At 33.1% G+C, this 27,462-nt stretch overlaps 1 protein-coding gene across 1 annotated transcript; it reads left to right on the top strand.

The window, feature by feature from the left end:
- The first annotated feature begins 14,216 nt into the window (after window positions 1-14,216).
- LOC114173151 (AP-1 complex subunit gamma-2-like) lies at window positions 14,217-27,462 on the top strand. The gene is made up of 18 exons (XM_028057397.1): window positions 14,217-14,513; window positions 15,704-16,006; window positions 16,178-16,319; window positions 17,169-17,342; window positions 17,931-18,110; window positions 19,214-19,368; window positions 20,363-20,453; window positions 20,540-20,703; window positions 21,221-21,275; window positions 22,134-22,256; window positions 22,344-22,439; window positions 23,055-23,182; window positions 23,786-23,890; window positions 23,974-24,230; window positions 24,614-24,850; window positions 24,939-25,114; window positions 25,950-26,054; window positions 26,847-27,462. The coding sequence occupies exons 1-18, from the start codon at window positions 14,482-14,484 to the stop codon at window positions 26,940-26,942; spliced, it is 2,619 nt and encodes an 872-aa protein (XP_027913198.1). The 5' UTR covers window positions 14,217-14,481; the 3' UTR covers window positions 26,943-27,462.

Raw genomic sequence — 27,462 nt, 5'->3', positions numbered from 1 at the left:
TCAATATAAAAATATTTTAAAGTATTTGATAACATATCTAGTAGTATATTTTATGAGCTTTTAATTTATTTCAATTAATATTTAATTTACAGAAACTACTTTAGCTAATTTTAATTTTTTACATTATTTAATTTAATTTTACTATTTTTTTTATATTTTAATAACTTTCATTATAATTATTTTTTTACTTATCATATGTATTTAATCTCAGAGAGACCACAAAAATTATTTTTTGTGTTTCTTTATTAATACTCGTCAGATCAGTTACATCAAATAAAATGACTCGTTAAAAAATATATATAACTCTTAAAAAAATAGATAAAACACTATAAAGTTTAATAAAATTTAATTATCTTTTAAAAGTATAATTATATAATAACATACTTCTTCTTTTTTTGTCTAAAAAGACACAAGTTTTATTTATACAATAAATTCTATATAGGTATATCATTTTACAATTTTATCACATCCTTCTTCTAATTTAATAATTAGTTTGATTAAATCTTTCTAATTCAGTTAGCTACTTTTAGGAAAAAAACTTTTTAAAAAATTTGAAGTATTTATTACAGAATCACAGTAGGTGGTGGTACTTCACACTTGAAAATAAAAAATATGTTAAAATATTTTACTGGTTCATATTTTTGACATAAATATTATATAGGTTTCCAGGTTCATATTTAAAAAAATACGTAACAATTTGATAATATGGTATTAACGGTAACAAGGAAGTATCATGTACAGGCTCATAATTTTATTTTTTTTAATTTATTTTTTAAGTTTTTAATTAATTTTTAATTTGTTTTTTTTTAATTATTTATGTCACGTGTCACGTGAATATTATGTCATGTGTCAAGTTAGTATGGTGATATATGTCAATTCATTGTCTGAATATCAATTTTATCCATATACTTGTTATTTTGATTCTATTTCAGTATATTTTTTTAATAAAATTTCAATTTAATTCCTTCCAAATTAAAACCAAATTTAACTTTTATATAAATATTATAATAATATTTTTATTATAAGTGATATTTTTATTACATATTTTTTACAATATTAAGTTTATTTAAATTTATATTTTACATTAAACTTTATTTATTTATTTTAAAATTTTAAATATATTTATTTTAACTTGTTACAAAATTATTTTAAAATTTTATATTTTAATTTATAAATTTTTATTTTTAAACCATCTCTAACATTTGTATATAAATTTTTTAGAATAATTTTGTAACAAGTTAAAATAAATATATTTAAAATTTTAAAACAAAATATAAGTAAAGTTTAGTATAAAATAGAAATTTAAATAAACTTAACATTGTTAAAATATTTAATGAAAATATAAATTTTAATTAAAATATCATTATAACATTTATATTAAATTCAGTTTCAATTTCGAATGATGAAATTGAAATACTTCTAAAAAAATGATGGACTGAAATTGAATCATAATAAAAAGTATATTAACCAAATTGAGATTCAGACAATAACTTAATATGTGTCACACTTGACACGTGGCACAATACTAATGTGACACGTACCAAATAATTTTAAAATAATTAAAAAGAAATCAAAAAAATTATTAAATTATAAAATACTTGACTTAATCTCGATCTAGCCCTGTCTATTTTAACTTAAGACTAACTCACAAATATTGATTTATGAGTTTGATTTGATCCATAATCCCTATTTTAACCAAATTAATTTTATATGGGTTTTTTTTTATCTTGTGAATTTTATTTATTTTATTTTTACTTCGTCTTATGTAGCTTAAAATCATATTCGGTACACCAGTCAACTTGATAATTCTAATAACCTTTAGGGTTAAATATGTTTTTCATTCGTTAACTTTCAGTGAATTTTGGAATTAGTCCATTTAGAAACTTTGGACTAATTTAGTCCTTAATCTTTCAAAATACGTGGATTTAGTCCTTTTAATCAAAATTTGTTAAATTTATTTGACATTTCAAGCATATTTTATAATAGTATTTGACTTAACATTAAAGAAAAAATGTGTTAAACAGTATAAACAACTCAAATACAATCATGAAATGCGTACGAAACATCAAATAAATCTAACAAAAATTGATTAAAAGGACTAAATCTACGTATTTTGAAAGATGAAAGATTAAATTGGTCCAAAATTTTGAAATGGATTAATTTCAAAATTCACTTAAATTTAAAGGACCAAAAACATATTTAACCCCAACCTTTATGGATGTTGGAAACGTCCAATATGACCTTTATAGCCTTTTGTTACGAATGTTTAAATTATTCATGTTTTCAATTGTGAAATTTAGAAATATGTCAAGGGAAATACAATCGGAAATAAATGTAGCACCATAGGTTGGATTACTTTATATGAATATTTTGGATTTCAATCGTAAAAACTAAAAATATATTTCTTATTATGTATATATTTTTAAATTATGTAATTTAAAAATACATATGTTAGATTATTAAATCTAAAATATATTTTCATATTTATGGATTACATATATAGTTACAATTGAGATTTAAGGGTGGACAAAAAATCCAATTTTTATGATCCAATCTATTTCTTTTATGATCCAATCCATTTAAAATCCATTTTATTGGATATGGATATCAATCTAATCTACATTTTATATATTTTATGGATTGGATATCCATTCTCGAAATCTAGATTTTCAAAATGGATAATCCAAAATATCAAATCCAAATTTCCACTTTATATTTTTTGTTAGGTTACACTAAAGGTTGAGATGGACTAGCCCAAATTTAGTCGTATTTGATTGAGTTGGCGTGATCCTGTACAAAATTTGGCCGAATTAGGCCAAATTCTGTCAAGTCGGTCCCGATCGAGATTTGACCCAGTCTACTTGATCCTGGACAAAATTTGGAAGTATTCGGGCGAATCTGTCAAATTCTTTGGTGTAAGCCCTATGGACACAAATTTGGATCCACATCCATTATTTGGATCTAAAATGGATGTGGATTACATTTTTGATAGGGCTGACACTATAGAATTTGGCAGACTTTTTGTCGAGGCCAAATTTCAGCATGGGATGAACTTGAATGACTTTCAAACAAATTTCGGTCGGGGACGACATGACCAAATTTGGGCAAAGGTCGACTCGACAAAATTTTAGTCGAGATCGACTTGACTGGATTTGACTGAATTTCAGCCAGGGCCGATTTTTCCTAATACGACCATATTTTGGCTAGAGCCGACTTGGCCAAATATGGCCACATTTGGGTCAGGTCCTGATCAGTCAAATTTTGATCAGGGTTGACTCCACTAAATTCGTCGGTCGGGACCAACTTGACTGAATATGTCAGTTTTCGATCACAGTTGACTAAGTTGAATATAGTCAAATTTCGTTCGAGACTTAGTTGACCGAATACGGCTAAATTTGGGCAAGTGCCGACTTGACCAAATTTTGGTCATGACCAACTCGACTGAATTTGGCCAAATTTAGGTTAGGACCGTCACCTAAATATGACTAAATTTTGGTCGCGATCAACTCTGCCGAATACGACCAAATTCAGGCCAGGACCAACTCGGTCAAATTTTGGTCGAGGCCAACACGACCGAATTTTGACCGGAGTCGACTCGACTGAATTCGATCGAATTTCGGTCGTGGCCGACTTAGTTGAATATAGCCAAATTTTGATCATGACCGACTCATTTGAATACGGCTAAATTTCACCCTAGGCCGTCTCAGCCAAATATGAACAAATTTGGGTCAAGGCTGCTTCGGCCAAATCTCAATCGGGGCCAACTCGATTGAATTCGACCAAATTTTGACTGAAGCCAACTAGGATGAATACAACCAAATTTTGGTCACGGTTGTCTCGGCCGAATACGGTCAAATTTTGTCTAGGTCAACTTAGGTCAATGCAGTCAAATTTGGGTCGGGGTGAACTCAACCAAATACTTCCAAATTTTTGTCCAGGACCAGCTAGGCCAAATTTTGATCGAGACCGACTTGACAGAATTTGACCAAATTTTGTATAGGATCACGCCAACTCAATCAAATACGACTAAATTTAGATTAGTCAGTCTCAACTTTTAGCTTAACCTAACCAAAAATATAAACTGAAAATTTGGATTGAATATAAGATTATCCATTTTGAAAATCTAGATTTAGAGAATGTATATCCAATTCATAATATATATATATATATATATATATATATATATATATATATATCATATTGATATCCATATCCAATAAAATGGATTTTACATGGATTGAATTTTTAATAAAATAGATATTAAATGGATTAGATAATAGAAAAAATAGATTGGATTAAAAAATAGATTTTTTGCCCACCCTTGATTAAAATTTTGTGACACATCTCTTCGCATATTGAATGTCAGAACAGAAAACCAATAAAAAAAATATTGGCTGCCAACATTTAAACACTTTTCTAAAGTCATCCATGTAATGATAACATACATCTACAAAAGCTTCAAATTATTTTTGATGCATAAGGTTAGCTTTCCTATTTCCGGTAAAATAATGTCCTTTCTCTTCTTTCGATCAATAAGAAATTTGAAGAAGGATAAACAATAAAGAAGAACCTTAGCCATACTACAACCAGTAAACCAAAACACCATTATTTTATGAAAGAATCAAGTATTTCAGTGTAATAATGTGAGATGTGCGATGTGGGACATGAGAAGTCCTACGTGGAAGGTGGGACGTGGGTGTGATATGTGGGACATGCGATGTGGGACGTGAGACGTGTTACGTGGAAGGTGAGACATGGGTGTGATATGTGGGACATGCGACATGAGATGTGAGACGTGAGATGTAAGACGTGAGACGTGGGACGTGGGACATGAGACGTGGGACGTTGGACGTAAAATGTGGGACATGAGATGTGAGACATGAAACGTGAAACGTAAGACGTGAGACGTGGACATAGGACGTGAGACGTGGACATAGGACGTGCGACGTGGGACGTGGGACGTGACACGTGACACGTGCAACGTAGGAGTGGGACGTGGGACGTGAGACGTGAGATGTAAGACGTGAAACGTGGGACATGGGACGTGGGACGTGAGACGTGGGACGTGCGACGTGGGACGTGAGACGTGAGACGTGGGACGTGAAACGTGGAACATGAGAGACATGCGACGTGCAACGTGCGACATGTGACGTGAGACATGAGACGTGAGATGTGAGACATGAGACGTGCGATGTGAGACGTGGGACGTGCGACGTGCCACATGAGACGTGCGACATGAGACGTGAGACGTCTATAAACACTATACCTTGAAATTTATTATAGGTGGCAATGCGGGCCAGCCCGCCCTGCATATACGTTGACCCGCGGGCCTACGGGCTGGCCCGCACAGTTTGAACTTTGTTTTTACTTAAAACCATTCTAACTTAACATCATCCTTATCAGTCATTCTTGTTTCTAAATTAATCTAATTCAATTTCCTGATAAAATACACACATTACCAAACCAAATCAGCAACAACTAGCAATTGAGCAGGGGCAATGGCAACACACAGCAACAACAACATCGAAATGAACACACATTTCAAGCAGTAACAATATAAAGCATCACACACACACAAGCTATTGCAGATTCATAAAAAGCAACAAGAATGAAATCGAAAGGAAGACTCAAAACCTGTGTGATTGCTGGTGCGGTGACCTTGTGAATCGTCAGAGTGGTCGAGGAGAGTCGCTACAACGCCGCGGTGGCCGGGAATCAAGAAGGGGGTGGAGGTGGTCGTGAATCGTGAATCGGGTGCTCCTGGGCTACGCTGCGGTGGCCGTGAATCAGGTGAAAGGGATGAAGGGAGAAGCTCCTTCGCTGCGCTACGGTGGGCGTGGTGCAGAGTGGTCGTCGTCGGTGGAAGGAGACCTGCACTCCTGTGGTTCGCGGTGCGCTTCGGTGGTTCGCGGTGCAGAGTGATCATCGACGGTAGAAGGAGATCGTTCGACGGCAACGGCGTTGGCCGTGATTGGGTTGCATTTTTAGGGCAGACGAAAATGAGGAAAGGGGCATAGTGCGTTTTTACGGGTTCCCTGGTTTGGTTTCTCAGTCTCACAACAGTACACAAAAGAGCATGTGCGCAATAACTCAATTTTTATGCGGGCCGCGGGCCTATGCGGGCTGGGCCAGATCAGGCTTGCGGGTTCAATTTTCAGGCCCGCCGCGCCGGGCCCGCATTGCCACCCCTAAAATTTATATTCATAAACTTTAAAGCTTACAATTTAAATGTAAATTTTAGAAGTTTAATAAAATAATTGTTAATGTATCCATAAATTTGTACTAACAAATTTAAATTATACTCTTGTAAAAAAAATGTATTAATAAAAAAGATTAAATATATATAAAATTAAAAGAATAAAAATATGAGGGTAAAACTAATAATTAATGTTTATTTAACACATAAAAATAAAAATTATGAGGATAACAACAATAATTTATATTTATTGAACTCTTAAATGAGCGGAAGGAAGAAGAGGATGATTTGAAAAGTTAAACTAAGGATGGACAAAAAAATCTAATTTTCATGATCCAATCCATTTAATATTCATTTTATTAAAAATCCAATCCATTTTATTGGATTTGGATATCAATCTGATCAACATTTTATATATTTTATGGATTATATACCCATACTCTAAATCTAGATTTTCAAAATGGATAATCCAAAATATCCAATCCAAATATTCAGTTTATATTTTTGGTTAGGTTACGCTAAAGGTTGAGACGAACTAGCTCAAATTTAGTCGTATTTGATTGAGTTGGCGTGACCCTAGACAAAATTTGGCTAAATTAGGCCAAATTCTGTCAAGTTGGTCCCGATCGAAATTTGGCCCAGTTGGTCCTGGACAAAATTTGGAAGTATTCGGTTGAGTTCACCCTGACCCAAATTTGACTGCATTGGGCTGAGTCGACCTAGACAAAATTTGACCGTATTTGGCCGAGACAATCGCGACCAAAATTTGACTGATCAGGCCGTGGCTCAAATGTGGCCATATTTAGCCAAGTCGACTCTGGCCAAAATTTGGTCGTATTAGGCAAAATCGCCCTAGCCGAAATTCAGTCGAATCCAGTCAAGTCGATCTCGACTGAAATTTTGTCAAGTCGACCTTGGCCCAAATTTGGTCACGTCGTCCCCGACCAAAATTCCTTCGAAAGTCATCCAAGTTCATCCCGTGCTGAAATTTGGCCTCATTGGCCCCGACAAAAATCTGTCAAATTCTATGTTGTCAGCCCTATGGACACAAGTTTGAAAAAATTTAATTTGAATTTATTTTATCAAAAATGGATTTTGGATTTTGAACTTGATCCAAATATTTAGATATGGATTTAAACTTGATCTAAATATTTGGATATGGATTTTTAAAAAATCCAATCTACTTTTTTTGAAAAAATGAATTTGGATCGAAAATCTAATCAAATTATTTGGATCCAAAATAGATGTGGATTGGATCATTAAAAATCCAATCCATGATCACCTCTATTGAGATTACATAGTCTAAAATATATATTTAGATTTTTAAATTACATTATCTACAATGCATATTTTAATTCTAAATTATGTAATTCAAAATATATTTTCATAATCTAAAAATATATTTTGGATAAACTATATTATGAACGGCATATCTACATTTCTGCGTTTTAAATTACATAGTTTATAATAAATATCTGAATTGCAAATTTTAAATATTTTCAAATGATAATTATTTTTTCTTACACCTAGGTTTAAGAAAAAAAAAAGTATGGAAGTGGTAAAATAAATACCATTATAAGCCTAAATATTATGCACCCATTTTTCTTCTTGTCCCGATAAAACTTTCATTTTCAAATTATTCCTTGTTAAATATATAATAAAATTTCTTGTGTCATTTATGTTTTATTTTTTTATTGAGTGTTTTATGAAGTATTTCTAAATTTGAAAATATCTTTTAAAATATCTAATTTGGAATATAATGTTTTCTTAATTGATCGTTTTAAAACACATTTTTGAATATGAAAATACCTTTCAAAATCTATATTCATGAGTATTAAAAAAAAGAAAAAAAAAACTCTTTGTTGGAAGTCTCACATCGACTAGAGATAAGGCCAATTCACAATATATAAGTGAGGTACAAACCTCACCTTACGAGCCGGTTTTGTGGGGTTGAGTTAGGCTTAAAATCCACTTTTAGTCCCACACACGAGATGAATATACCTCGGCGTGAGGGGTGTGTTGGAAGTCCCACATTAACTAGAGATAAGGCCAATTCACAATATATAAGAGGTACAAACCTCACCTTACGAGCCGATTTTGTGGGGTGTGTTGGAAGTCCCACATCGACTAGAGATAAGACCAATTCACAATATATATAAGTGATGGGAAGGCTTAGTAAACAAATCAAGAACATGGTTTTCAGTTTTAATAAACTAGAACAACGACTCTATCTTTTTATACCTCACTTAAATAGAACAACTTAGTGTTAAAATGCTTGGTTTTCCCATGAAAGACAGGATCATTGGAAATGTCTATTGCAGTTTGATTATCAACAAAAACTTTTGCACTTTCCTTCTCTTCCATGTTAAGATCAAATAAAATTTTCTTTAACCACAAGACTTGGTTAACAACAATTGTGTTATGAATAAGCTCAACTTCTTTATTGCGCAACATTTTCTTGTTTATTTGAACTCCAAGATGAAACACCATATCCAAAGCTAAAACAATACCTTAAGGTACTCCTTATATCATCAATTGAACCACTATAATCTCTATATGAGAAACTTGTTAACTTACATTCTTCAGTTCTTTTGAACTTGATACCAAAATTGTCTAATCACCATTTTTTCGGCCTTTATATGCATTTCACTTGGACAATGCATAAACCTAGATAAAATACTTACAACATTTAAGATGTCAGGTCGAGTTATTGCAAGGTACATCAAACATTCAATTATGCTTCTAAAAATGCTTGGTCTATCTTCTCAGTCCCATCTTTCTTGCATAGTTTTTCCTTTTGATTCATTGGAGTGCTCATTTCTTTGCATTCTTCAAGTTTGAACTTCTTCATAATCTTCTTGGCATACTTTTCTTGAGAAATGAAGATTTCATGTTCTCCTTGTTTGATCTCAATGCCAAGGAAGAAAGTCATTAACCCATCATTTCTTTCTTAAAGACTTTCGTCATTTCTTTCTTAAACTTTCTATCAGCCTTGTGTTGTTTTTTTCAATGAAGATGTTCTTCAAGGACCTAAAACATTTGTGTGAATTAATTGCAACTTCCTTGATGCTCTCTAGGCCATCTTTAAGAAATATTTTTTGTTTTGCTCTCCAAATTGACAAGCGTTGCAATTTGAAATTTGATCATCAAGCTTAGGAACATCAAGTGACAACCCTTGTTTGCTCCATTGCACCAACACCTGGTGATGGTAATGCCCAAACCTTTTTATGCCAAAATTATATGACATTTTTCTTTAATGAGAAAACAACTTGCTCCTCCTCCAAGGGATTTAGATAGAAGCTTTTTCCTTTCATTTTTACCTCAAACATATTTTGTCCAACTGCATCTTTAATCAAGAATTATGTTTTCAAAAACAACTTTAAATCCTTTTTCAATAAGTTGACCAACATTTAATAAGTCTTGGTCAAGTTGAGGAATGAAAAGAACATCGAAAATAAATGTTGTCTCTTCACAACTTGTTATTAAAATTGTCCCTTTCCTTTGATTGTGATACAATCACCATTACCTATTTTGACTTTAGTGACATTAGTTGGCCTCAAATCTTTGAAGAATGACTTGTCAAAGTTATATGGTTGGTACAACCACTATCAATTAGCCAACTTTCATTGGACTCACTGCTTAAGAAACGTGTAGCCACAAATAGTTGGTTCCCCTCCTCTTTATCAATAATTTGAGCTTCTTCATCATGGTAATTTTTTCTTTTACAAATTACAACTTCATGTCGCATATGGTTGCACTTATTGCGTTTTGCCTCTAGTATTCTCCAACATTTGAAAGGTGGATGACCTTTTTTACCACAATATTGACAAGGTGGATAAGTTAACTTTCCCCCTTTGCCTTTAAATTGATTGTTTGTTGGACTTACATTGTTTGATGCTTGATTCTTCTCAACTTCATTTGACTAGAAAAGAACCTTTGACAACACGATCTTGTCTCAACAATTTTTGTTGGTCCTAGGCCTATAAGGCATGTAACACATATGCCAGAGTGATCTTAGAAAGATCCTTTGAATTCGAGGAAGCTATAGTTGTCTCATACCTTTCTAGTATAGTTACCAAGATTTTTTCAACAATTCTGAAATATGCAAAATCAACTCCTAACAATTTTATCTTGTTAGCAATACTTAGCAATTTGTATGAATATTCCTTGATTTTGTTAGACTCGTTCATCCTCTGAAGCTTAAACTCTCTCATTAAATTAAGCACTTGCATATTTCAAATTCTTTCATCTCCAACATATTGCATCTTGAAATAATCTCAAATTGCTTTTGCCGATTTGAGAGTCATGACCCTAGTAAAAACAATGGTAGAAACCCCATAAAAAAGGCATGACCTTGCCTTTGCTTTCTGTTTTTTTTTCCTTATGATGCTTGATATAGGTCATGGAAGGATTTTTCGACAACATAAGGACTTCATAATCCTCTTCTACAACTTTCCAAAGATCCAAGGTCTCCAAGTAAACCAACATTTTGACAACTTAAAGATCATAATTTTCTCTCATCCATGCTGGTGGTTTTCTGGCCCTCCCTTCAGCTATAATTTCTACAGTTCTTGGTGAAAGATTAGACACATTTGAACTTGATTTTAGAACTATTGTATTTGTTGTTGTTGCATCATTCCGAGATGTCTAAATTACTTCCTCAATTGTTGGATCGATTTCTTCCAAGGGATCAAGCATTATGTTGGTTTAGGCTTCTCCCCATTCCCAAGCTACATCCTCTTGAAACTTAACATCTCTACTTATATAAATATTCTTATTGACAAGATTATAAAGTTTGTAGGCCTTAAATCCTTCATTCACACCCAACAACACACATTTATTACTCTTATCATCAAGCTTTCTTCTTTTCTGGTCAAATGCATGAACAAATCCAATGCAACCAAAGGTTTTGAACTAAGAAATATATGGCTTCATTCCACGCCATGCCTCCTTAGGTGTGATGTTTTTTACTACAAGGGTCGATCAGTCAAAATAATAAATGTTGTAATTGATGCGAGACAAAAGTCCTAACAACCATATCTTTAACATGTATTTATAGTTTCTCACATAGGTTCGTCATTAGGGTCGACTTGATCATGACCAAATTGCATTTTAATCATGATTACTAATCTTTTCGTGCTAATTAAATGACTGATTAATTCATTATGACATTGTTAGACATGATTGACCGAACGATGTGACCCATAATTTGTGTAAAGGACCAAGATGGAATATCGAGGATAGTTTAACTGTTAGCACCGGGGGAAACCGAGCGGTTGATGATCATATGAATGAAGATTTTCTTTGAAGTAATCTCACACGATCCATGGATGCGCATTCGATCACATCTCTGAAGACTTTTTTCTAAGTAATCTCACATCACCAATGTATTCACATTCGATTATATGACCGGTCGATAGAACCAACCGACCAACCTAACTTTAATAAATATATGGAATATTTAATTTTTTATATTTAGTGAAGTTTTGGTTATTTGTAATCTAAATACATGAAGATAATTTCTATTTACAAGCCAATCCTTGTCTATACATGGCTATAATTGCCTGATGATGATTCCATTCTTCATCAGTCATTTCATCATTTTCATCTTCTTCGTATTGTATTATATTCATCATGGAGATGTGTTCGTTATCAGGGATGGCTGAAGTGCTATGTCTATTTTCGGCTGACCTATCTTGTTCTAAGTCGAGACGTGGTACATTTGTGTAATCTACAAAACTTAGGCTAAGTCCTCTCGATCTGTTATGTAGAATAGCAGATGAAGGGGCTGTAATTGGGTTATTTTCTTCTCTGGGTAAATGTGTTTGCCATAAATGTCCTTCATTTCTTCTTGTGAAGGCTTGGGCTGGTAAGAATTGTGTGCCATAAGAGCTGATGGCTTCTTCTAATGGTCTAGTGTTTATTCTATACATAGAAGAAATATGGTTACTTATTCTTCCTATGAAGGTTATGTCTAAATGTAGATTTTCACCAATCCAATTGGTTCCAAAACCTACTGTTTGTACTTCTAAATTTATATGATTTATAAAATCTTATAGTGTTAACGTGAAATTTGGAGCAAGATAAATAAGAGAAAAGGGTTGATTTAGATCTACTTCTAAAATCCCTATTATACTTTGTGAATCATTATTCTGAAATCTTGAATCGTGTAGAACTATCAAAGCTCTAGCTTCAATCATATGTCTGGCTAAGGATCTGACTCCAATAGTAATTAATCCCATGTGGACATATCTTCCTTGTTGACTTTGTAATTGTCTTCCTGTTTGTGGAGATATCAAAGGGATTATCTCGTAGGTGTTGTCAGGGAGATGAAAATCTTCTATTCTCCTATATCGGTAAAGGCTTGTTCGTTCAGAACTTAGCCATCCTATGTTGTATAATTGTCTAGGATTTAGAGAATCTATTCTTGAGTTAGATCCTATATCTATATTTTGTTGTATATCTACTAAATCTTCTAATCTTCTGATGTTAGTAGTTAATATAATACTTTGTATGTAATATAATAACTTATGTTATTTTCGACGATTTCTTGATAACATTTTTTTTTAAATACTTTATATGTCATTTCTTTTTCAGACTTACTAATTTATAATCTATAAACTATTAATGTTTGACCAACAGGCAATAATATATTGTAATAAAAACGTCAGTGACAATAAGGTGTAGTTAGACAAAAAATAATGAATAATTTTTTTATCACTATTTTAGGTTTTTCTATCAAAATAGTGTATTTTTTTTTCTCAAAATTAACTATTTATCTAGATTTTAAAAATATTACCCAAATAGTTTAAATTATGTTCAAAGAACATGATTTTAAATCATAAAATAAACTCGTATTCAAAAAAAGTATATTTTTATTTTAACTATTACATCTACCATTTTATATGTATATTTTTATTTTAACTATTACATCTACCATTTATATGCATATTTTTATTTTAACTTATACAAATAGTGTTTCTACCATATGGTTTCTTTATTTTATTCTTAATTATTTATATATGTTTTGAAGTTTTTAGTTATTATATTTTAAAAATTTTATATAAACATATTTTTTAATTTTATACTGTTTGTTGATAATATAGCAAATCGTTTTTAAAAATTTTCTTACCTTTTCTTAAACTTTTATGCAATTATATATTTTTTATTTAATTTTATTAATAAATTAAAACTAAAAATACATATATTTATTTGTTAAAAAAATAAAATTTGTAAATATTTCAAAATTAAATTATCTAAAAATTTCAAAATAAATAATATTTTTACTATAAAATTAAGAAAAATATAAAAATTTTGTATGAAAGTATAAGTCTATTTTTTGAATATAATATTTGAAATTTTTTTCTTTGAACATAATTTAATCTATTTCGATAATATTTTTGAAATCTGCCTTATAGATAATTTTGAAAAAAAAATTACAGTCTTTTTTGTTAAAAAACCCACTATTTTAATATAAAATGTAATTACGCAATAAAAAGGCGACCAAGTACATAAGATATGTTTTTACTAGTATTAATAAAAACACAAATTTTCAAACTGATCAAATTTAAATGATAAACACTTTTAATGTTCAATTACCAATTTCAAATAAAACAAACCCTGACTTAAGTAAAGAAAATGCCCCCAATGTCTCAAATTGCCCAATCACTCAAAATGCACCCAATGACTCAAAAGGGTGTAGATGACTCTTTTCTAACACACTTTATTTTTAAAATGTTTTCTAACACTTTCTTTATAAATTGAAAATGCATACATTACTGGAAATAAACAAAAATCTAAATTAATCACGGGTTCGCGACTCGAACAAAGGCATCTTCCTCACAATTAAATTAATACTCAAGTAACATCTTTCTTTCTCAGGGTGAGGATTGAGGAACATTTTATTTTTTAAATTCTGCTAAAAGCGGTTCAAATTTACGAATCTGTCCCTAATTAATTATCATTTTTAATTGTCTGGAATTTGTAATTTTAATCCATTTTCATATTTTTCCTTCTCAAAGATTTGAGATAGAAACGTTAAAATTGTAAAATCGTTGCAAAAGTGGAAGAAAGAAAAGGTGCGGTGGTGTCGAGTTGTTTTGTTTCCTCTGAAAATTCTCAGAACTCGCGCACACACACACACAACGCAAACACTCGCTTCGTATCAGATCCGAATCTCTCTTCGTTTCGCCGATTCGGATCTCCGATTGATCTCCTTCTCCGATTCCTCCTCGTCGCAATTGGATCCGATTTGAGCTTCTCGCCGTACACAATCACCGTCAATCATGAACCCGTTTTCTTCAGGAACGCGTTTGAGGTAAGCAATTAAATCCTTCTCTTCTTCGCTTGGTCGCATGGATTGGATCAACGCCTAGTGCACGCACGCACACGCTAACACGCAAGACCACATTCTCACATCATGTACAATATGTTTGAATGTTTGTTCTTCTTTGTGCTGGTTTTGTAGTTGAGTAGGGCTTTGCGTTTGGAAGAATCTTAAATTATGTCGGCATTTTTATTTTATTGGAATTTACTGCTCTTTTAGTTGCATGGTCGCGATTTTGTGTTTTTCTTTCAGCTGAAATTAGTGATATACATGTTAACAATTCATTTGGTGGCTGGTTTTGTTGTGCTTAGCTTGTCGAGGTTTTCTCTCAGTTTCTGAATCGGATGTTCATATTGAACTCTAGGTTCTAGCTCCGAACTTGAATAAACATTGTACATCAGAGTTTCATTCGTCTAATTATAGAAGCGTTGGAACAATTCTTGAACGATATGTATTCTGTATATTTAGGGATATGTAGTTGCAACATTGTAAGCGACTGAGTTATAGATCTTTATTAGTTTATTTGTCTCCCTCATCCACAGAATGTCAGTGATGCTGTCCCTATCAAGTACTGTGACCTACCAGTTTGATAATGGATTTGAATCTGATGTGAATAGTCATGAGGTTGTTCATGCTGATTTTATTTTATATATTACATTATTCCCCCTTGTGAAGCAATGATTTTGTAAATTAGCATCCTATGGTTTTAGTTACAATATGTGGCCGGGCTCGAGTCTTCCCATGAATTTAAATCATGATTTTTACACACTCGGCTGGTTTGGAAGGGGGCAATAAGCTGTGCCGTAAGCACTATTGTATTGATTTGTTAATAGTTAGAGCATCTCTTGTTCTCTGCTTCCATACTAACTTTGACGCATTGATAAAAAACATTGTGTAGAAGAATTGGAACTACAACTATACTATGCTGTCACTTACATAAGCAAGGTCTTGTTTTCTTTGTGATCTTGCAATTATGCATGTGTTTTCTTTTGTGTATTTGTGATTGACATTTTTTATTTCAGAATTCCTCTGATTTAAACGATCAAATACACTTAAGTTTTCCAGGTTTCTTGCTAGTTGGAAAGGGGAGACGTGTTTAATTTCTAGTTTCTGTTTGACTTTAATTTTGATCAATATCTTTTACACATCGGGTTCATATTTCTCAATATCCCAACTTGTAGGGACATGATCCGGGCAATCCGTGCTTGCAAGACTGCAGCAGAAGAACGGGCTGTTGTAAGAAAAGAGTGTGCTGCCATTCGTGCAGCAATAAATGAAAATGATACTGATTATCGGCATCGGAATCTGGCTAAGTTAATGTTCATCCACATGCTTGGTTACCCCACACATTTTGGTCAAATGGAATGCCTCAAGCTGATAGCATCTCCTGGATTTCCGGAGAAGAGAATAGGTTATCTTGGCCTCATGTTGCTTCTGGATGAAAGACAAGAAGTTCTCATGTTGGTCACCAATTCTTTGAAACAGTATCCAGTTGTTAGTCAAAGTTGTGATTTATTTTTATTTTTATATATATTTCCTGATTTTTATGTTGCACTTTACAAATGTGTTATTTTGTTCTTCTACCTACTGTAACAAAATGAGGGAAGGGAAGAATATTAATGATTGGTCATGGAGGAACCTTAACTGAATCACAGAGATCTTAATCATACAAATCAGTATATAGTCGGACTTGCCCTTTGTGCTTTAGGAAACATTTGTTCAGCGGAAATGGCACGTGATCTTGCACCGGAGGTTGAGAGATTGTTGCAATTTCGAGATCCAAATATTAGGAAGAAGGTAATTTTCAGTGTACATCAATGAATGGTTTTATGGTTTCATAGTGACAGTATCTTCTACCTAGTGACAGTTACATACTACCCTTTCCATATGATGATTAGTACTGTAACTCTCTTGATTATTCTGCAAGAGGTTGCTTATTTGTTAGAGTTCTTTATTTCTTTCTTTTTATAGGGTTTGAGTTATATATTGTAAAGAGTTCTCTTACATGCATCTATAAATTATTTTCAATCATCAGATGATTATTGTTCTATAAATTTTTTAATTGTATTTGGCTCAAGGAAGTAATTCTGATGCACAAATACAATGATGCTTTGTGTTTGATGCCCATTCGAAGAATCTGTAATTTCATCATGTAGTATTAATAAAAATAAATAATAATCCTTATCTTAGGGTTAGGCTGGTCTGTTCCAGCGTGCTACACCTATTTGACATCACAGTAAATTTTGCTATGTATAATCTTGCCTGACCACATAACAAAAAATGTGGAGTTACGAGAATGGATGTGAAGCATTGAGTGGTTGTAAAATATCAATTTTGTCATTGATTACCAGTAAAAAGCTGTTTGCGACTAGTACTTTTTTCTTTCATTTTCATTATTTTGAGTAAAAGTTCTATCAAATTTCCTCCTAGGTACTTAGCATGCAACAATTGGTTTCATAGTCTTGTCTATCACATGTACTAGCAATCTCCCTATCCCCATTTTCTAAATATTTATAACCTTGCAATGTAATTTAATGTTGGAGTTATTAGTAAAACCTTTCCCATTTAACTGCTTGAATGATGTCTAATGATTAATTATTCAAAAAAAAATTCATTCACAAGTTAACTGTGCTCACTGTTATATAGGCAGCATTATGCTCTATAAGGATCTTAAAGAAAGTTCCAGACTTGGCGGAAAATTTTATCAATCCTGCTACTGCCTTACTTAGGGAGAAGCATCATGGGGTTTTGATCACTGGGGTTCAGCTTTGTACAGATCTGTGTAAAATTAGCACTGAAGCTCTTGAAAATATTAGGAAGGTAGTTTTTCATCTCTTTTAAACTATTTTGTCCGTCACATAGTGTAATTACCTATAACTCACTTTGCATATTGAAGATTTAAGGTAAACTTATCTGCTATAACCTTAGCATGACAAATATTTTGTGCTGCAAGTCAAATAATCTCTCTATATATTCTTCTAGGTATTTGGGAGTTAATAGCATCCACGAATTCTTGGCTATGTTATAACCTAAAGGAAATTTAATGAAGTTATAATCTAGAACATGGGATTTGTTGGGTAGTTAATTTGAAATTTCCTTGCAATATTGGAAAGCCTTTTTTTGTGAACTAGTATTATGGTGTTTGTAAACTCAACTGTTTAAAAAAATAACATACTGTTTCTAAGGTCACAGCACCATGTGTTAGTTTCTGCAAGCTATTCTGTTGGGTATAAATAATAGTATATACTTTTTTGAACTGGAAAGGCATATTAGCAAGTTTCATAGGTGTAACTTTATGGTCAAAGTTAACCTCTGATTGCATTTTAATATGAAGAACTCCTGCAAATTGAACCATGATTTGGAAAGCTTTTATTGTAACAAATCATTTTTGTGAACAAATTATTACAGAAGTGCACAGATGGTTTGGTCAGAACTCTTAAGGATCTAGCAAATAGTCCATATTCACCAGAGTATGATATTGCTGGTATCACAGACCCATTTCTCCACATCAGATTGCTTAAACTTTTGCGAGTGCTGGGTGAAGGTGATGCTGATGCTAGTGACAGCATGAATGACATACTTGCCCAGGTCAGCTGTGTGTTTATGGTGAATTTTATGATATTATATTATTATATAGCTCATTAGTCATGCTGTGATGCTTGGTTATCTGACACGCCTATATCATTTCTCACTTTATAAGTCTATTTTGTAGGGCTAAGTTATTATGCATAAATCCACTTTTTAGTATGGTATTGGAGCTTATCTTAGATTCATTAAAAGGGTCACTCACCATGTTATCCATGTACCATGCCCAATAATGTTGGACATGAGGGAATGTATCAAGAAAAATGCAAGTGCATATCAACTAGAGATAATACTAAAATATGGCGTATAAGTAGGGGTAGTCCTTATTTCATAAGCTGGTTTATAGGGTTGAGTTATGTCTAAATCACTAGTACATAATCCTATGACCACATTTAGGGGCAAGGAGTTAATGGTACTAAACTTCTGCTCCAGCTAATGCATTAAAGGGCGTTATCAAACATTTATTGTGGTTTTGGATGTTGGTGTGTTTGGGTGGCACTGGTCAGAGGAAGATGGTTTTTTATAGGTTTATGGTAATCTATGGTTGGTTAGTTTGGTTTTGCATTAATGTAAGGTTACTATATTAAATGTGCTTAAAGTTGAAGATTTGTATTAAAATCTTTTTTATTTCTTTCTTGTGTGCATGTGAATGTATGAAGAGGTGTCTTCCATTGTAAATAGCTGTTGAAATGGAAGCCATTGAGCAGCTGGGTTTTCTTCTTTCTTCAAATTTCGCTGTAGATTTCTATCTAGTTCTTTGAAGAATTATAAATTAGGCCAAAGAGAAAAGAGGGAGGTTTATAATTGTATTCTATATAAAAATTTTGCCCAGGAACTAGTATTTATGCTACACTATGTGATTTAGTTACTGTTAGAATTTCTTCAGTTAACTGGCTAAGCTAAGTTTTTTAATCAATTGTGTTAACCACTTTTATAGTAATCAAGAGTTAGTTAGGTCATTTGTTTCACTATTCTTAGGTTTTCTTTGCTGTTTCCCAAATCAATGTTTTTTGGGTAGATGAGTTTTAATCTACTATTTCTTGTTGTTGGTGGCCATCTCTTCTGAAATTTTAGGTTGACAATTTTACACGTGCTGCCTGTTTTAGGTGGCTACGAAGACTGAGTCAAATAAAGTTGCAGGGAATGCCATTTTATATGAATGTGTTCAAACAATAATGAGCATTGAAGATAATGGTGGCTTACGTGTACTAGCCATTAATATCCTGGGAAGATTCTTGTCAAACCGTGACAACAATATCAGGTTTATTTCTCGTCATTGCTTCTCTTTCTTAACTAACTAGAAATTTTAACCAAAACCTACTAACAGTAGTAGATTGAGTGTTCAAATTGCAAGCTTCACTAGAATAGCTAAAAGAAACACAATTTAGCACTGTAAGAGGTATACATAAAATGTGATTGAAGGATGGTGCATTTTGGGTTGATCTATAGTAAACTGGATTCAGTAACATTTGAGCAATCAAATTATTGCCTTACCAATTTAACACATTTAAAAAATAAGGAATCACCAGTTTGTTTAAGATAAACAGTGATTTTGGTATGAAATAGTTTAGTGATTGTTTTCTAGAGATTTTTAAAGAAGTAGTAGTTAACAGGTTTGTTCACAATCAGAAAATCACCATATTTTAAGTAATTAATTTTACATGAAGCTATTCTAAAATGTAATTTCATTTGTGATGGACAAAATCCGATTGTACCATGTGTAAAAGGATCCTAACCATTTGTGATTATTTCCAGTTTCTGATTATTTTTAAAAGCCGATCAAACTTGTAACAAAGAAAGGGATTTTTTTTTTTTTAAAACGGAAGTAATTCTTTGATAAAAAAAGTTTCTAAAAAAGAATAAGACCGGGGACCCCAATTATATTGACAACATTTGCTTCATTATAACTCTTAGAAAGGAGATTAAGCCTAATTCAACCTTACAAAACTAACTTGGTCAAAATCTTGTTTGTAATTTCTATGTTGCTTACAAAAATATATGCTATGCTGTGGCTTAATTTGTTCTTAGGCTGAATTGGTTCTTTGGCTGTTGACGGAAAAAGGCCCATAGAACTTCTATATTACTATAAAATAAATCGTGTGCCCATTCAATTTTTTTAATACTTTATTAAGGTTATAATTAATATTGCATCTAGTGTTCTTTAAGCTCTATATTCATTCCATCCTTCTGTTTTTTGTTTTTCTTTTAAATTTAATTATTGAAGTGAATCTTACTCTTCTACCTTCTTCCTTTAGATATGTGGCATTAAACATGCTAATGAAGGCTGTAACAGCCGATGGTCAGGCAGTACAAAGGCACCGTGCAACAATTTTAGAGTGTGTGAAGGTATTAAATTTGTCTTCTTACTTAGTAACAAAAAAATAGCTTTGTTTTAGAATCGTATGAGTTTATCATTTGACTCTTCCATTCAGGATTCAGATGCTTCAATTCGGAAAAGAGCCCTTGAACTTGTTTATGTCTTGGTCAATGATACTAATGTGAAGCCCTTGGCAAAAGAACTTATAGATTATCTTGAAGTCAGTGATCAGGATTTCAGAGCTGACCTTACTGCGAAAATTTGCTCCATTGTAGCGAAGTGAGTCATAAGATGCTGAATGACATTCATTTTTCAGTATACTTCATTTTTTAATTTTTTTTTTTAACTTGGGCAAGGAGAGAAGAGAAGGATGCCAACTGTGTGAACTTTATTTCTTCTTTTTCCAGTATCCAATAATTTCTGGATCGCTTATGATATTCCTTCATTAAAGGACATTTGATTTGTCAAAGGAACATGCTTTATGGCATTAGTTCTTTTAGAAGATATAACTGTTTCTCACGTTGGTAGTTGTGAACATGTTTCCTATGTTGGCCTTGCAGTCTTTACATTTTGGAATTTTCTGTTCTTTCTTCTCACTCTCTTTTTTGGTAAAATAAAGATGAAGCCATTTGACCCATTTTGCATTGGTCCTTTATCTTTGTTACCCCTTGTCAATCTAGAACTAATTAGAGATTTTCTTTAAATTTCACACTCACACACACACACACACACCACACACTCTCGTGCGTACATATAGATAATTTAGTTGACTAGCATTTATTTATTAATGTTTCAGGTTTTCCCCAGAGAAGATCTGGTACATTGATCAGATGCTCAAGGTTCTGTCCGAGGTAATAAATATAAGAGACAAAATTTTGCAGTGAATTAAAATTTTAAAGGCAAAAATTCCAAAGCATGCTAGCTTTTTAGGCTATCCATGGGCAGTGATGTGGGCTTACATGTAGATTTAATTCCTCTAAAGTGAAAGTGATTCACTGGAGGGAAAAGTGAGACATGTCAACCATAAATGCTAAAATTAAGGGAGTTGATTTTAATAAATCCATGATTATACATGTGCATGTAATATCAACCATTCTCATCTATGCTCAAAATTCCTTGCCTTTTCTTCTGAAGTGAACTCTGCTCCTAGAGGAGCTAAATCCTTGTATGTGAAATATGATAGTTCATTTGCTTCCAATTGGCATGAAACATTGTATGAAATCATTCGCATGCTTAAAATCTGCTCTAAGAATAATGTTAACATTTCCCAACTTATTGTCGTCGTTTTATGATTTGATGGTGGTTCAGGTATTGATGTTAAAAGTCTGCCATGTATATACGATTTCATGGCATCAATTTGTTTGAGTCAGAATTGTGTTGTATGCCATGTGTTGGTCAGAAAATGTCTACCAAATAAATTTGATGGTGTATTGAGAATGTTGTCTGGAAGGTGTGCCTTGACACAATAAGGTTGTCGCTACCTTATAATCTGGTGGCCACAAAGTTCTAGCTGTGGAAACAATCCATGTGATCACAGGGGTGTGGCTACATTTTAACTTCTTAGGACCACTGAATCGTGGGAGCTTTATGTGTTGAGCTGTCCTTTTATTGTGGTTGTTGTTTGGTGCTAGCTGTCTCCACATTGAGCTATGCTTTTTTTTTTTTTTTAATATTGGGTGCATGTTCTGATCTCTATTCTATGTTAGTAGGCTGGAAATTTTGTAAAAGATGAGGTATGGTATGCCTTAATTGTTGTGATTACCAATGCTTCTGAGCTTCATGGATATACCGTAAGAGCACTGTACAGAGCATTTCAAACGTCAGCTGAACAGGTGCTCACTTCAGCTTTGACAAAATCTAGGCACTATTACTTTTCTTTTGATGCCATGCACATAATATTACCTAATACTTTTCCTCAGGAGACTCTAGTTCGAGTTACAGTGTGGTGCATTGGGGAGTATGGTGACATGTTAGTCCACAATGTTGGAATGCTTGACATAGAAGATCCAATAACAGTGAGTGCTACGGCTTGAGAAGTTTATTCATTTGTCTAACTGTTGCTTCAGGTTGCATAAATATGATATACCACTTTGATTACAAGCAATAATTTAACAAGTTTATAAATGTATTGGTCTGAACCTTCTAATAAAAGATGTTTTAACAATGTCCCTGGTCCTTGTTATACTTATTGTCACTTTCATAGTTTTATAATTCTCCCTAATTGAAGTGTGTGTGTGTGGGGGAGCGAGGGTGGGATTTAGTTTACATGATTGATTAGTTTATTTAACATGCTCTTTGGCAGAAACTGCTCCTGGGTACTTGCTAACTCAATGAAATCTGGGCATGATATGTTGGTACTAAAACTATATATGTTAGCATTATGACTTACCATTTTCATTTTAGTTCTTATTGCATAGTTGGATTTTTTTTTTTATACAGAGGAATGAGTTTGTGTTCCGGCCATGTTTTTTTTTTTTGAGAGTTGCAGCTTTATTTATCAGTGATTGGATTTTTAACAATCGTTGCCTAAATCTGCTCATATTAGCAGCACATAGGAAAATCTAAAATAAAATCTTTCATTGAATCTAATTTTTTAAAAGTTATTAGCCTTCAATTTTTCATGCTTGCAGGTGACCGAGTCTGATGCAGTTGACATTGTAGAGATTGCCATAAACCGCCATGCATCAGATCTTACCACAAAAGCGATGGCTTTGGTTGCATTATTAAAACTCTCTTCACGTTTCCCTTCATGTTCAGAGTACGATCTGTTTTTTTTTTAAATTGTTATTATCTAATACAGCTTACCTTAAATTGGAGTTTGCCAAGAATCAATGCTCCCAAAAACTTAAGTTGTATGTGAAACCTTATGGATGATTTTGTATCTAACAGGCTCTGTCACGCTTGAGCCCTTTGGGCTCTAAATGTAGCATCTTACTTTGTGCTGAAATTCAACATTTATTTATTATAATGGAGTTGGAAAGTATTGAACCCATGGCCAATTGATCATAGAGGCTTTAACACCATATCAAGAACCAACTCCCAAACATTTTAAATATTAGGTGAAGATTCATGAATGGTTTTATGTCTAATATTGTTGTTTCTTCTTTTTCTTCCCTTTTTATTTTAGAGGAATTAGGAATATTATATTCTAGTAGAAGCTTACCATACTGTGTTCAGGATAGTTTTAAAATCCTATGCTTGCAATTTGATATGTGAGAGGAATCGGGGAACTTTTCTTCCATGGTTGTCCTACCTTCTTACTACCCATGCCTAAGACTCATGCACCAACTGCAAGTTTATTTCCTCTTATATTTTTTATTTTTAACATGGAAATTTTATTCTCTTTTGAATATGGATATAGGAGGATCAGAGAAATTATTGTTCAGTTCAAAGGGAGCTTTGTGCTAGAATTGCAGCAGAGAGCTATTGAATTCAATGCGATTATTGCAAAGCATCAAAATATTAGGTAAGGTTAATTAAGCTGCTTAGTAGATTATATCAATAGTATGACATTCTACCACACTCTCATAAGAGAATGTCATTGTGCAGGTCTACTCTTGTAGAAAGGATGCCAGTTTTGGATGAAGCAGCATTTATTGGTAGGAGGGCTGGGTCTTTGCCAGGCGCAGCTTCAACTACAACTGTACCATCAGTTAGTCTACCAAATGGTGTTGCCAAACCTGTGGCTCCTCTTGTAGATCTACTCGATCTAAGTTCAGATGATGCTCCTGCACCTAGCTCTTCTGGTGGAGATTTTCTTCAGGACCTTTTGGGTGTTGATCTTGCTCCAGCATCACAACAATCTGGTTCGTATTGCGATGCCTGAAAACAATATCTTTTGTATTTAGTAATTACCATTTTTATTTATACATCTTCGCTTTTCACCCATCCAACATAATTGACATTGTTTCATGAGGCCTTCTTTACATTCCAAACCACTTGATCCATAATAAAAACAATTATGAAGAACCTCTCTCTTATGGATTTATTGAAAATTTAGTTTTTGATCAAACCTAATGACATTGTTTGATCCATGTAAACTACCCTACCCAAAGGGATAAGCTTTAGTGGTGGTGGTGGTTGTTGTGATTTGGATTTTGTTCAAGAAACACCATTTAACTTTTTATTAATACTGAATAAGTCCATCAAACATATTTGTAGCATGTCTGACTTTTATTTGCTTTTTTAGGAGCTGGCCAAGCTTCAAAAAGTGGCAATGATGTTCTTTTGGACCTTTTGTCTATTGGATCAGCTTCTGCCCCAACCAGCTCATCTACAGTAGACATCTTATCCTCCGATTCTAGCAACAAAGCACCAGTTTTACCATTGGATGATCTCTCATCTGTTTCACTTTCCTCAAAAGCATCTTCGAATGCTGCTCCTATGATGGATTTATTGGATGGTTTTGCCCCCAGCCCACCGACAGGTTGTTAACTTTGTTTAGTATTTGAGCAATGTCATTGCATGATATTTAGTCAAAGTACTGACTTCTTGTTCTTTCTTATCTTGAATAGAAAACAATGGACCAGTTTATCCATCTATAACTGCGTTTGAGAGCAACTCCTTGAGATTGACATTCAATTTCTCAAAACAACCTGGAAACCCACAAACTACAGTTATCCAGGCTACATTTACGAATTTGACCTCTAATACATATACAGATTTTGTTTTCCAGGCAGCTGTTCCGAAGGTATGCCAATCAATATGCTATTGAGCTTTCTATATGAAGTGCTAAGATCTTCATCATTGTAATTGTAAAGATATAATTTTAATTTACTTCTTTTAACATTGTGAGAAAATGATAAAGGTGATTTTCTGAAAGTGCCTGAGTATCTTTTCCACTCAGCAGATTGATTTATTTATAAAACAAAGGATTACATAGATAATAAATAACAACTACTATTTTCAAGAGAACAATTAAACGTCTGAACTTCCTATGGAACACTGAACTATGATAAACACCTTGAAAGAGAAATATATTTTTTTTCAGCATAATAAACATTAAATGCTCCCATTTCCAACACTTCCTCAAGCTGGAGAATAGATGTTTTCCATAGCACATTATTCTTTCAAAAACTTCACAATCCTTAATTGAGAATATATGCAAGTTAACCTAGTGAAGGTGCATACAGAGCACAAATCAAACCCTTGTCCAACTTTTCTATGATAAAATGGCTGTCCTTTTCTATGTGTTTTGTTCAATCATGTTGAACATGATTATGAGCTTATGCTAATTGTTGATTTGTTATCACAATCGAGCTTTCATAGGTCCATCATATTTAATCTTTGTTGAAAGTCTCACATTGACTAGAGATAAGGTCAGTAGGTCAGTTTACAGTATATAAGTGAGCGCAAACCACACCTTATAAGCCAATTTTGTAAGGTTAAGTTCTATTTAAAGTTCACTTCTTAACGTGATAATGGTATTCGGTTCTACTGGTTGCTCAGTGGGATTTCAAAATCGTTTTAACTGCTTGGTTACCTTCCATCATCTAGTACTTACGTATTTTCTTGTTGACTTCCAGTTCCTGCAGTTGCACTTAGATCCAGCTAGCAGTAGTACTCTTCCCGCAGCTGGAAATGGGTCCATAACCCAAAATTTGAAAATTACTAACAGCCAACATGGGAAGGTAGATGGTCTTTTTTTCTTTTGTTATTGTTTTGCTGTAATTATCTGTGTCCTTGTATGGCTTAAATTCTAAACGAAATGTTGATCAATGGCATGTTGCAACAGAAATGCTAGTTTATGCTTTATGTTAATATTTGATATTACATGCTGCAAAACTGCTAACGATTTGAGTATGTGGGTTATTGATTGATCACTACTTTTCAGATTGGTCATCAAAGTCAACCAGGATAGTGTGTAGGATTGAACTCCAATATATTTAGTTTACTGCACATTATACAGTAAATCACATTTTCTTTTCTGGTGTTCAATTATGTATCATAATTGATTGTAAGTTGTATTGTAATCTGTCATTGTTCCTATCCTGCTATCAGCCAATTTTGGGGTTGCCACTCCATGGCTCCTTTTTATGTTTGTGCTTTGCGATTGTGGATTTGACGACCCTTACTCATGTACATTATCTGGACTTACTTTCAGTTACTAATGATGAATATATTGAATTAATTTTATCTGTTGTGTAATTATGTAGCATAAGCCATTATGTTGTTAGTTGTATTTTAATGTGTCAATGGTGGCTATACCGCTATTTACTATCTGCCAGACCATTTTTGGGGTTGGCCACTCCACCTTATCTGAGATTGGCCACAATGATTTAGACTCCTCCATCCCCTCCTTTTCTCTGTTTGTGCTTTGTGAGTATGATTATGGTGTACACTTGCTGATATTATTTCCCAAAACATTTATGTAAGTGCTTCTTAGAGAAGACTTGATTGCTAGCAATTATTCTTTTTTTCAGAAATCGCTTGTCATGCGTACAAGGATAGCGTACAAGATAAATGGCAAGGATACACTAGAGGAAGGACAAGTCAATAATTTTCCTCGCGAATTGTGAAGCTCAATGATCAGGGGTCATTAAGGTGATGCACAAAACCGTTCGTTTTCCCCAGCCCTCCATAACTACTGGTGCAGTTTTAATGTTTCATTCCTTCGAATGAGGAAGGTATGGTTGGAGCATCTGGACCACTTTTTGGCTTAAGTTTGAAGTCGATTCAGTGGCTTCACTTCTTTCTTCTACCTTTTTTTACCTAGGTGGTTTATGTACATTAGTACAAAAATATTCGTGTATGAATGTCAAAGTCAAATTTTGCCTCTCAAGGCGGTGAGAGTTGTGTCATGTTGGGTACTTGAGGTGCTTTCTTGCTATTTTTTCGGAGGTAGTCGCTCGGTCTTTCTGTCTAAAGTTATAGTGTTGTTGAATGCAATTTGGTATCCTTTAGACGATTGATATATTTGATTTTATGTAACTTTGCCCCCTAAAGATTAATGAAATGTAATCTCAAAATTATGTCCAGCTCTCTTGCTCGGCGTTTGACTGTTCAATTGAAATTTGTAAGTGAGAATTATTTGTAAAA

Source organism: Vigna unguiculata, chromosome 2, assembly GCF_004118075.2.
Source record: "Vigna unguiculata cultivar IT97K-499-35 chromosome 2, ASM411807v1, whole genome shotgun sequence".
NCBI lineage: Eukaryota > Viridiplantae > Streptophyta > Magnoliopsida > Fabales > Fabaceae > Vigna > Vigna unguiculata.
The sequence above is the reverse complement of the archived record's forward strand: the minus strand, read 5'-3'. Positions and strand labels throughout refer to the sequence as shown.

Excerpts from the sequence above, each read along its gene's own strand:
- LOC114173151 (XM_028057397.1), top strand. The coding sequence starts at position 14,482 with ATGAACCCGTTTTCTTCAGGAACGCGTTTGAG. Across the intron at positions 21,276-22,133 it reads TGCTCAAGGTTCTGTCCGAG|GCTGGAAATTTTGTAAAAGA; the intron begins GTAATAAATATA and ends CTATGTTAGTAG. Across the intron at positions 23,891-23,973 it reads GCAAAGCATCAAAATATTAG|GTCTACTCTTGTAGAAAGGA; the intron begins GTAAGGTTAATT and ends GTCATTGTGCAG.